The sequence below is a fragment of the Mesoplodon mirus genome, assembly GCF_964341445.2.
Source record: "Mesoplodon mirus genome assembly, chromosome: 18".
In the NCBI taxonomy this organism is placed as follows: domain Eukaryota; kingdom Metazoa; phylum Chordata; class Mammalia; order Artiodactyla; family Ziphiidae; genus Mesoplodon; species Mesoplodon mirus.
Window position 1 is genome coordinate 12,730,363 of NC_138994.1, and position 11,888 is coordinate 12,742,250.

General features: G+C 55.1%; 1 protein-coding gene across 1 annotated transcript; it reads left to right on the forward strand.

The window, feature by feature from the left end:
- Positions 1-11,888, forward strand: SECTM1 (secreted and transmembrane 1). The gene is made up of 6 exons (XM_082603065.1): positions 1-26; positions 9,722-9,875; positions 10,061-10,375; positions 10,952-10,984; positions 11,237-11,400; positions 11,779-11,888. The coding sequence occupies exons 2-6, from the start codon at positions 9,788-9,790 to the stop codon at positions 11,791-11,793; spliced, it is 615 nt and encodes a 204-aa protein (XP_082459191.1). The 5' UTR covers positions 1-26; positions 9,722-9,787; the 3' UTR covers positions 11,794-11,888.

The window sequence follows — 11,888 nt, forward strand, 5'->3', positions numbered from 1 at the left end:
CGGGCGCACCGGGACCCTGGCCTCAGGTGAGGGGCTCGCGGGCCGAGAGGGGAGGCCCAGAGGGGCGGGGGCGGGGCTCCGGGTGTCGGACAGCTTGGTGCACTCAGGCACGCGCTGGGATGCAGACAACGGGGGCGCGGAGCTCCCTACCTTCACTCACGCCGGCTGCCTCTTGCCACAGAGCTGCGCCCAGAGCGCCGGGCCGGGGTCCGCGAGCCAGCGACCGGGGGCGCAGGTTGCACGCCGAGGGAGGGGACAGGGACTTCGCGTCGAGGTGGGGAACTGCGTCTCTGCAGGGCGTCCCTAGGCTCGGCTCTTGGAGGGGCAGAGAGGTGGCATCTCGGGCTCCCAGGCATCCACCCATCCGGACAGAGCCCCTCCTGCCCCCGACCACGTCTGTGGCGAAACGCATTCACGTCCAGGCCCAGCACGGCGGCTCTCCCACTCGTGCACACACGCTCACTTTCGTGCACACATTCACACTTGTGTGCACTCCCAGGGGCGCACACGCACACTCGTGGACTCTCACACTCACAGGCACTCAGCTCATTCACTCACAAACACTCGTAAAACAGAATGAAACCCCCCAGGGCTTCCCTGGTGGCGCAGTGGTTGAGAGTCCGCCTGCCGATGCAGGGGACACGGGTTCGTGCCTCGGTCCGGGAAGATCCCACGTGCCGAGGAGCGGCTAGGCCCGTGAGCCATGGCCGCTGAGCCTGCGCGTCCTGAGCCTGTGCTCCGCAACGGGAGAGGCCACAACAGTGAGAGGCCCGCGTACCGAAAAAAAAAAAAAAAAAAAAAGAATGAAACCCCCCAGAGACTTCCCCTAAGGTGTGGTGTGCTCAACTTCCCCTTTCCACGCTTCCCTTTCATTTTTGGTTTAACTGCAGCAGCAATCACTAAATTCAATTCACCACCCACTACTGATTAATGAGCTTCAGTTTGAAAACCACTTTCCATGCCTGTGGTGCCAGAGCCCCTGGGAGGCCTTCATCCCCAGGGACATACTGATAGTGATAGTGAAGGTGGTGGGGAGGCGCTGAGGTCCCAGGAGGGTACGACCAGCAGGTGCAGGGGGAGGAGAGTTCTCAGAGGAAGTGCCTTGTGGGGTTTTTTTATTATTATTTTATAAAGTCTTATGGGATATCCAAATGTATTTATTTGTTTATTTAAAATATTTATTTGTTTATTATTTATTTTTGGCTCACACCGTGTCTTTAGTTGCGGCATACAGGATCCTTAGTTGCGGCATGCCTGTGGGATCTAGTTCCCCAACCAGAGATAGAACCCGGGCCCCCTGCAGTGGAAGCACAGAGTCTTACCCACTGGACCACCAGGGAAGTCCTCAGGAAGTACCTTGTGAATGAGAGTGAGAAGCAGCCAGGCAGAAAGGCAGAAGGGAAGGCATGTGCTGAGGCTGAGGCGGGAAGGGTTTTCAGGCTCGGCCCCTAGGCCTGGAGGACTTTCATGCCCAGTGGGGATTCCCTCCAGGCCACAGAAGCAGGGACAGGACATGGGCAGTGGCGCCCTGGACTGGGGCATTTCCTCCCTCTGAGCCAGAATTGGGGCTCTGCGCCTTTTCAGCTATCTTCTGGAGGTGGTTGGTCGCCTCCCTCCACAGTGTCGGTGAAAAGCCGGCCGGGGCAGCATTGCGCTCACCTTCCCATGTAAACATCCAAGTACATACAAGTGGGTGTTACCGGAGCCTCTGCGGTAGGTGGGAAAGCTGTTCCCGCTGCTCACAGGTGCTGTGGGAATGGAGATCCCCGCTGACCGAGGACCCCTGTGCACCTGGCCAACCGACACCCTTGATTCCACAAACCTGCTGCCTCAGTTTCCCCAAGATCCTGTGGCAGGACACGGTGCTGGCAATGGCATGCACTTCCCAAGGTGTTTCCCTGACCCCCAAATGTGAAGAGCTCCCAAGTGACTGCACAAATCCCAGCTGTGTTGCCCCATCTTGATATGTGCAGATGCCAGCACCCGTGCCCATGATTTGAGAGGAATCTGAATTGTTGCCTTGCTTTTCCCAATCCCAGAAGTCTTGGGGCCCCTCCAGTCCTTGCCCCATGCATGCAGTCTTCCTGTGCCACACCTGAGCCTCTGCCTTCCCACCCCTCACTTTCCCTGTTGTGCCCTGGCCTCCCTCTCTCCCATTTTTCTGTCCTTTGCAGCATTGGAGAAGAGAGGGGAGACTCAAGCAGAGGAGTGGAGCTGCCAAACTTAAAAACCCATCTGAATTTCAGATAATGAATCACTTTGAAATACAAGTATGTCGCAAATGTTGCATAGAATATACCTAGGTTTAAAAATAAGACAGCAGTGGAGCCCCAGACAGATCAAGGCAGCAGAATGTTCCTGAGGACATGGGGATCTCCCTCCATGCCCAGTCCAGCTCCTCCATCTCCAGTATAGCTCTTTGCAGACAGCCCTTCTGTGCTCTATAAGGTGGAAGTTTGTGTCTCCATTTTATAGATCTTGTTCAGTTGAGTTAAGACTTGTCCACAGTTTTGGGGGTCTGCCCCGAGCTGGAGGTCTGCCCAGCTCTTAGGCTGTATCCTCTGATGGTGAAGAGCCAGGCCCAAGGTGGCTGTGCTTTGGGGGCAGAGATGTGTGCGACCCAGGTGTTCTCTTATCTGGATTCTGGAATCATCCAGGGGCTTTCCCAGTGAGGAGAACCTCAGGGAGCACATGAAGTTTGACTGAGAGGTCCCTGTGTGTGAGGGCAGAGCCCTCCCATGGCCCGAGGAAGGCTCAGAGGAGACTGGAGGCTTTGGGCAGTGGGAAAAAGAGCCTGGAGTCCCAACCAGGGCCTCTCTGGGAGCCCACAACTTCAGCAGCCTCTGGCTTCCCTCAGACAACATGACAGAGCATGGCCAGGGGTCACCCTTACCCAGGTCATACCCCCTCAGGAGGACACCAGGTGGCGGTAGGAGGTCTGTGACACTTCCTGGTTTAATAGTCTTCTGGTCATTTCATTGTGTGTGACAACATACCTATAAATAGCACATCTAATGACTACAGATGGGTGTTTCTTAAGGTGAGGCTAAAATAGATACTAATGTTTAAAAAATGAGTCAATGTAAAAAAAATGGTACTGATGAACCTAGTGGCAGGGCAGGAACAAAGACACAGACATAGAGAATAGACTTGAGGACACCGCGGGTGGGGAAAGGGGAAGCTGGGGTGAAGTGAGAGTGGCATCGACATATATACACTATATATACATATATACACTACCAAATGTAAAATAGATGGCTAGTGGGAAGCAGCAGCATAGCACAGGGAGATAAGCTCTGTGCTTTGTGATGACCTAGAGGGGTGGGATAGGGAGAGTGGGAAGGATATGGGGATATATGTCTGCATATGACTGATTCACTTTGTTGTACAACAGAAACTAGCACAGCATTGTGAAGCAATTATACACCAATGAAGATGTATAAAAAATAAATAGGGCCTCCCTGGTGGCGCAGTGGTTGAGAGTCCGCCTGCCGATGCAGGGGATACGGGTTCGTGCCCCGGTCTGGGAGGATCCCATATGCCGCGGAGCGGCTGGGCCCGTGAGCCATGGCCGCTGGGCCTGCGCATCCGGAGCCTGTGCTCCGCAACGGGAGAGGCCACAACAGTGAGAGGCCCGCGTACCGCAAAAAAAAAAAAAAAAAATAAATAAATAAATAAATAAATAAATAAATAAAATAATTGTTAGGATACTGGGGTATGTAGTGTGGTGAAAACCACAGAGGTTGGGGCGGGAGGCTGGTGGGATTGGGAGACTGGTGGGCTGACCTCACTAGGGTGTTTCCCTCGCAGGCAGGTGAAGTAGGACATACCAATACTGAGGGCAAAGGGTGGCAGGCTCGGGGAATCCCCGCACACCTCTCTCAGAGGGCCCCTTCCTCATTGCTGGCGGTCCCCGGCTGTCCTCCCAGCCAACCTCTGGACCTCAGCCTGCTGCTTCCTTTTGCTTTCCTTTTACTTGGCAACATACATGCTCCCTCCCAAAGTCCAGCCAGGCAGGTCAGCCTCTGTTATATAAACACACTTTTGCTGAGGTCACCCCCTCTCCATGTCACCTGATCCAGGTGCGAACCAAGGCTGACCTTTACCCTCCCAGCTCAACTGAGGCCCCTGCTCAGGGCCCACCATGGGGGACTGACTGCACCCTTCATGGGAACGGCCCTGCAGGGGAAGCTGAGCAGGTCTGCAGGGATTAAGTACCTACTGTATGCAGAGCAAGTGGGAGGCCCTGAGGGGCCCTCCCCCCAGCACTGTGTGTGTGTGTGTGTGTGTGTGTGTGCACCCTGTGTGCTTGCTTGCACGTAGAGGGGTGGGCCTCGCAGGGAGTGGGAGTAGGATCAAGGAAGCCTCTGAAGAGGAGGTGGTTTCTCCCAGCTGTTGAGGCCCTGCATGGTCCAGGATTGTGAACTAACCCACCCATTCATTTATTATCAATCAACATCTCAGAAAGTGTACTTGGAACTTGAAACACAACTCTTAAATTTATAGGAAAGATAAACGCCGGACAACAGTCAGGAAAACATGTGATGAGGAAAGGTTTTGAGGGGGAGGGTTTCCTTCTGGATACTACAGACCCCTGGGTATCTCCCTCCCAGAAAGAACACGCCTGCTAAGTCTCGAGGTTGCACAGAAGGAACGTGGTAGAAATAAATTCGCGTTCAGAGGACTCCGGGTGTCAAGTCTGTGCACTGGGCATTCGGTGGATATGCCGGGCCACCAGCAGGGGGCTCCACCACTCATGCTGCTGAAGGGCCAGGCTCCCAGAGCATGGGCTTAGGTGGCGTTCATGTTTTGGTCCCCTGGGAGTGAATCCTTCATGTGGCCCTGAGGACACCTGCCCGCTCCAGCCTTGGGGGTCAGCGGGCAAGCCTCCCTGGGAGCGTGTCCTCCCGCATCTCCGGCTTGGGGAGACTTGGCCTGCCTCCCCGTCAGTGGGGCACCCAGACCCACGTTGGATGGCCGGGGAAGTGTGGGGACCAAAGACTGTTCTGAGGTCAGTGGAGGCAGCAGAGTGGCAGGGGTGGGGGGAGACCTTGAGGAGACTGGAAATGCTGGGGGTCCTGCCCAAGGCTTCCTCTAGGGACGGCCAGTGGCCAGAGATGACCACACAAGATGAGTTTCCTGTCTGCTCAGCCAGGCTCGGGGTAGGACACACCTGTGCAGGGGTCTCCCTCCAGGTAGCCCTGAGGGCTCTGGCCAGGGGGCCAGGGGTCACTGTGTACCACCAGCAAGGATGCCTTTGGGCCCCATGTGTTGCTCGGCACCATTCTGTGTATTCCAATTTAAGAAAACTTGTTTTTCAAAAATACTCAGGAAAAGGACTGAGCAGATCTTATCTGAGGTGCCAGGAAAAGCCCCAGCACAGAAAGCTGCAAAACCTCTTTCTAGAACCTTCTATCACAAGGCTCTCAGCAACATGTAATGGCGATGAGCTATTTATACCCATCCTGGCAATTGCTGACTGGCAGTAAAATCAGAAAGGTAGCCACTGGATTGTGTCCAACTGTGAAATCTCAGCCTCTTTTGTGTTACGCTGAGCAGATTCAGGCAGGATCGGGACAACGGCCCCTCTCCACTCAATCATCAAAAACTTGGTTCTAAAAAAAAAAAATTGATTAAAATTATGTTGATGTTCTCATGTAAGACAAAAGTCCAAGGAAAGATAAACAGAGCAGTAGAGAGAGCCTGCCATCCCAGGGGTGAAAACACACGATGGACAACAGCGGCTTGGACCGCATGGCTTGGCAGGCCCTGAGTGGCCCCGCTTGGTGGGGGTCCCTCGGCCAGAGGGGACAGGGTGCTTCACTCTTCAGTGCCTTGGGTACCACTTGCCCTCCTGGAAGGAAGCAAAATTAGACCCTGTCACATGCCACTTGCAAAAAGACCTTGAGGTGGATTTAAGATTTGAATATAAAAATGGACAAAATTTGGCCATGATGGATTCTCAACAGTCTGGGAGGCCTTTTTATTTTTATTTTCTTTTAATTTTTTTTTTTTTGGCTGCGTCGGGTCTTCATTGCTGCACACGCGGGCTTTCACTAGTTGCGGCGAGCGGGGGCTACTCTTCGTTGCGGTGCGCGGGCTTCTCATCATGGTGGCTTCTCTCGTTGTGGAGCACAGGCTCTAAAGCGCGGGCTCAGTAGTTGTGGCTTAGTTGCTCCACAGCATGTGGGATCTTCCTGGACCAGGGCTCAAACCTGTGTCCCCTGCATTGGCAGGTGGATTCTTAACCACTGTGCCACCAGGGAAGTCCTGGGAGGCCTTTTTAAAAGGATACTTTAAACAAACAAAAACCACTTTAAAACAAAATCTTGAAACTTTCAAGGAAAAGACAGACAGGACGACATAAACATGTGGAGTCTTTATTTCAGAAACAAGCAGGGGAGAAATGATGATGGGGAGGCACTTGCCGTGGATGGTGGTTTGTTTCTGTAAGGCGTGAAAGTCTTATAAACCTGTAAGGAGAAGACAGACAATCCCAGGAAAATGGGCAAAGGGTTTGCAAAGGCAGTGGCAATGCAGAAACTCAAAGGGCCAAAAACAGGATGAGCCGGTCTGCCCCCTGTACTCCCCGACCTCATCTTTAATTATAGCTGCAAAGGCCCTATTTCCAAGTAAGGCCACCTTCACAGGTTCTGGATGGACATGTGTTTTGGGGGTCACCATTCACCCCACTACATACAGTATGAAGGGAGAAAGGAGAGAGGACGAGCAGTGGGCATCTCTGATGAAGCTCGTCTAATATGATTCCACATATGTAAAATTACTCGCGTGTGTGTGCATACGTGTGCACAAGAATACGTGTCTCTCAGTTGACATCTTTCAGTGCTTTTTTCTTCCTCAGCTACATATATGGTACATATATGAGAAAAGAAGGCTGTCCTTCTGATGGTGAATTAGGAATAGAAACAAGTTTAGAAAGTCAAACAAAGGAAGCTGGGAAACAGCAGCACCGGTCACACGAGTTCAGACTCTGGCCCACTGACCACTCTGGAACCCGACCCCGACCCCACGAAGCTCAGAACCGCTGGAAGGGGCCACACCTGGTGGGGCCTGGTGACTCAGCTTCCAGGGTGGCCTACACCTCCGCTGCCTCAGGACCTGCCACTGCCTCCTGGCAACCGGGTCCACCAGCTAAGCCTGGAAGGATGGCAAAAGGAGGCTCCCCAGCGGAAACTGGCCAGTAGCCTATCATACTATTAAAGACAGCCAAAAGAAAGCTTCTCTATTTTTTATGAATGCAGAGGCGCAAAACAATGCATAAAAAAGCAAGGGAGTGATGTGGAGGGTTGGGAGGGGGAGGCAGCGGGTGGGCCGGTGGGGCCGCCTGGTGGGTGCAGGTTAGGGGCAAGGTCAGCCAGAGCCTGATGTGGGAGGTGGGCTCATGGGTGCTGATTATTGTGAGTGAATGAATGAATGAACTGGACCAGTGGTGGGAAGACACACACCAGGAATCCCAGTAATGCAGCTCTGGGCCATGTGTGCTCTTAGATTAAACAGGTATGCATGCATAGATGGAAAACTGGCATCCAGGGTATAGCAATTGCCTCTGATTTATGAAGTTTAGGAACAGTGCTCCTAGCGCTGTCATCAGATGCCTGGGCACATGCAGCACAGCAATTAATCAAACCTCAGGGAGATTCAGGGTCCCTGTTCTTAGGAGAATAGGCACATACCACGTAGAGTCCATTCTCGGTTTGCCATGGGGTCTCATCCAGGATGCACCCAGGGTCAGCACCGTCTACTAGAGACCAGAGCACCAAGACTCCTAAGGGCAGGGGGATGCGTTGTCACCGGTACACCATACCCTGTACACACCCCGCCCCGGGACTCCAGAATCCCATGTGGATTGAGTGAGAAAGAAAGCACCACCCATCCATCAGCCTGGCCATCTGTCTGTCTGCTCTGCCTGGTCCATCCCCCTGGAGGGTGAGCCGCCTGGGACCAGCCCTGGGCCCATGGGCACACCCATGCTAGGGTCCACCCCCGCCCTCCCCAGGAGTGTGGCCGCCAACCCAGAGCCCCTGCAGACCCAGCCATTCAGGAGGAGGACAGGAGAGCTTGGGTTGGTTTGCACTTTACGTTCTTGAAACCCTTCCTGACTCAAATTCAATGTTTCTTTCAAAAGCTGGATATAGCCATTTTCCTTCCAGGGTAGAGTGGGCCTCCCTCTCCTGCTGCTCCGAGGCCCCCAGATCAGCAGGGCTGTGCACCCTGTCCCACTCTTGCCAGGAACTCCCAGGGCCACCAGTACACTGGCCAGGACCTGCTGGTCCAACAGGAGTCCCAGGGGCGAGGCAGGTAGAGGGGGCAAGACTACAGGCTAGTCAGCTGTCAGCTCGGCTCTGAGGCAGGAACCCAGTGAGGGTTGGGGCGGAATGGGGAGATGGGACAACAGGGAGGACCACAGGCTCCACCTGGTCAAAGTCCCATGGATTTGACGAGTTTCCACACATGCAGTGCTTGGAATGGGGGTGCATTGTGGCCACAGTGGCGGGGGGGACTGAGATTGTCCCTCCCATCGTCATTCTCCTTGCTCGGCCCAGAGCCTCCTGAGGTCAGGACCGAGCCTGTTCACCGACGGCCCCAAGCTCCTGGAAGCGATTGCGTTCACAGTTCCCTTTGCTCCTGGCCCTTCTGCCCAATTCCCCCCAAAGTGGAAAAAAAATCAGAAAGGCTGAATTCAAAACGGAAGGGTCCCAACTCTGTGACGTTCTGGGAAAGGCAAAACTATGGACACAGTAAAAAGATCAGTGGTTGCCAAGAGTTGGGGGGAAGGAGGGATGAATAGATGGAGCACAGAGGATGTTTAGGGCAGTGAAACTACTCTGTATGTTACCTAAAGGTGGATGCATGTAATTATACATTTGTCCAAACCCATTAAATGTCCAACACCGAGAGTGAACCCTGATGTGAAGCGTAGGCTTCAGTCAGTGAGAACAAAGCACGATAGGTTCATCAGATGTAATGAATGCCCCACTGACTGGAGATGCCAGTAACGGAGGGTGTGGGAATTATCTGCACTTCCTGCCCAATTTTTGTGTAAGCCTAAAACTGCTCAAAGACAAAACCAAAAAGTCTATTATTATTATTATTATTATTATTTTAATCAAAGGGTCAATAGTTTAAATAGCTTAAACTAATCAGGATAAATGTCCCTTTTACTGGAGGCTGAAGCCTGAGATGGACCCTTGTTTCAGAGGAAGTGAAAGTTCAGTTTTCCAGATCAGAACTCACGACTTCCACAGGAAGACTCTTTTCGTTAATAAATCTGGCAAGCGGGCCAAATGTCCCCAAATGCCCAGCTGTGGAATGCAAAAGGAGGAGAGGGGCTGGGGGCTTCCAAGGTGGTCTTAGGTTGGTGTCAGGTTCAAGCGGCTATGCGAGACTCTGTGTGTCACAACCCATCTCTACAGGACACACGGCTCAGGCAGTTTTGTATGTTTTATATAAAATTGAAGGATAACCCCTGCGATGTAAATGGGGTTGTGTCCCAGGGACTTGTTTCCCGTCTCATCCATGTTTTTCATCTGTCTGACAGTGGCCCCACTGCACACATCATAAAGGCACAGAGAAGGGTCAAGGCACAGCGGTCAGGCAGGAGCTTGGGGACCCCCACCCGCCCTGGCCAGGCTGTGGCCGCTCCCACTGGCTTCTGAAGGAGGCCAGGGGGCCTCTGACTCATCGGCTTTCCTTCCTCCAGGGAGTGTCCCAAAAACCACTAAGGAAGACGAGGGACCCCTGAGGCCTGCTCCCCGTCCTGCCGGCCATGTTGACCTCGGCATCTCCCCTTCCCGCTCCCAGGATGCTCTGGGCCCTCCTGCTCTTGGCCACCTTTGGGAGTGCTCAGAGTGGAGGTAAACTTCGTGGTCCCACTCTGCTAGGGGGTCCCCCCTGGGGGTGAGACAGGGGTGGAAGGAGAGACCTAGGTCAGGCCAGGAGGGCCCAGGCCCCAGGTAGTGTCAGTGACCCCAGGGAGGGCAATCAGTGGAAGTCCTGAGGCCCAGCTGTGACCCACACGTTGGACTGTATCCCCACACAGACTGGGACAGCCCCAGCTGCACCGAGGACGTGGTTTCTGTGCTCAGGGGCGAGCCAGCCGTGATGGCCTGCAACATCACCAACCTCTTCTCCCACATCAACATCTCCCGGCGAACCCACCACGGGGAGAGCTGGCAGCTCGTCTTCAGTGTAAAGGCCCCAGGAAATTTCCGCCAGGATGGTTGGCAGCTCTGGGTTCAAGGGGGCGAGGCGCACCTGGTGATTGAAAAAGCCCAGGACGCCCAGGCAGGGCAGTACAGGTGGAGTCTTGTGGGGCTCCAGAGAAACTTCAAAACCACCACCCTGAACGTCTCAGGTGAGGGGAGGAGCGCCTTGATGCCCAGGTGCTTTCCTGTTTGGGAGGGGCAGCAACCAGGGAGGAGCAATTCCTGCTCACCTGAGGTGCCCAGAGCCACAGGGGTGGGGCCTAAAGAGGGCTTCCATCTGCTCCGCCCACCCCACATCTGTGCCCCCTCCGAGCTTCTCCCCAGGGCAGCCCGTGCACGCATGCCCTGGGCACCATCCCCTGTCTGCACAGGGAGCTGGTCCCTTCCCTCCCTGAAAACCTCCTACCCGCTCCCCGTTCCTTTGCTGCAAAACTTCCCAAGTCACCACCCCTCAGTCTCACGCCCCCACACCTGGCTGTAATGCAGTCACGGTCACCCCGAGCTCTGGGGACAGGGAGCAGAGGTTCAGCTTTGCCCCCGACCAGGTACAGTGGGAGGGGCTGAGAACGGCACCCCCAGCCTAGCCGGGCCCTGGGAGGGGAAGCCAGTGAGGCCCTCATGGACTCCTGTATCCAGAGCTCATCTGATACCTGGGGTGGAGGGGCTGCATAAGGGCTGGCCCAGGGCAGGTCCCCACCAACCTATCTGGGATCTCTCTTTGGCAGAGCCCCAGGACACACTCTTCACACCTTCCTGGGGTAGGTGTTTCTATCTTCATCCTGGGGTACAGGAGGGGAGCCTCAAGGGAGCCCCCTTGGGTCTCCCCCCATCAGACACCCCCACCCTCTGTGCCTGGCACCCTGCCCATCCCATGCACCCCATCTCCCTGCCACTCTCCCACCTATGGGCTTCCTGGCTGGAGGTGATGTCCCCCTCGAGGGTGCCCCCAAGACAGGCAGTGGCTCCTGCACCAGTGAACACAGGGTGGAGGTCCTGCCCACTCCCCACAGGCCCGGAGATGCTGCTCCCCAATCTCAAGCCTGACCCCGAAGACAAGAGCCAGGTCCAGGTGGTCCTCCCCATCCTCGCCCTGGTCGCCTTCTCTGTCCTGCTGGTCTGCTTGCTGGCCTGGTGCAGAAGGTCTGGCTCCCCAAAGTTCTCCAAGCTCTGGCAGGTATGGGCCCCTGTGCCTGGTCTGTGGGTCGGGCAGGGGGTCTTGGACGGGGTCTTCTGAGACTCAGCATGGACACTCGGCCCCATGGCCTTGTACCCACCGGGGCTAGTGGGAGAGTGGGGAGCGTGCAGGGTCCTCCCCCAGAGGACCCCAGCCCACTATGGCAGTTCCAGGCCCAGCACACAGATGCCTCACTCCCAGCCGGACCACCAGGTCCCCACTGTCCCCAGGACACCCTAGAGGATGGCATGGGGGGAGCTGGACTTCCTGCTCCTTCCAGGAGACCTACGATGTGTGGGCAGTTGGTGTGTCCTCAGGTGTGCCGGTAGGCACAGGTGTCTGCTGATGGCTCTCATCCCTCCCTCCCTCTCTCCCCAGATAAGGAGGCTCTGAGCCAGAGTGGGGAGTTGTGTGCACCGCGCACTACACTACACAGAGGGAAAGTGAGGGGAGGACTAGGAAGCCTGGCAACGTCCTGGCCTCTCCCT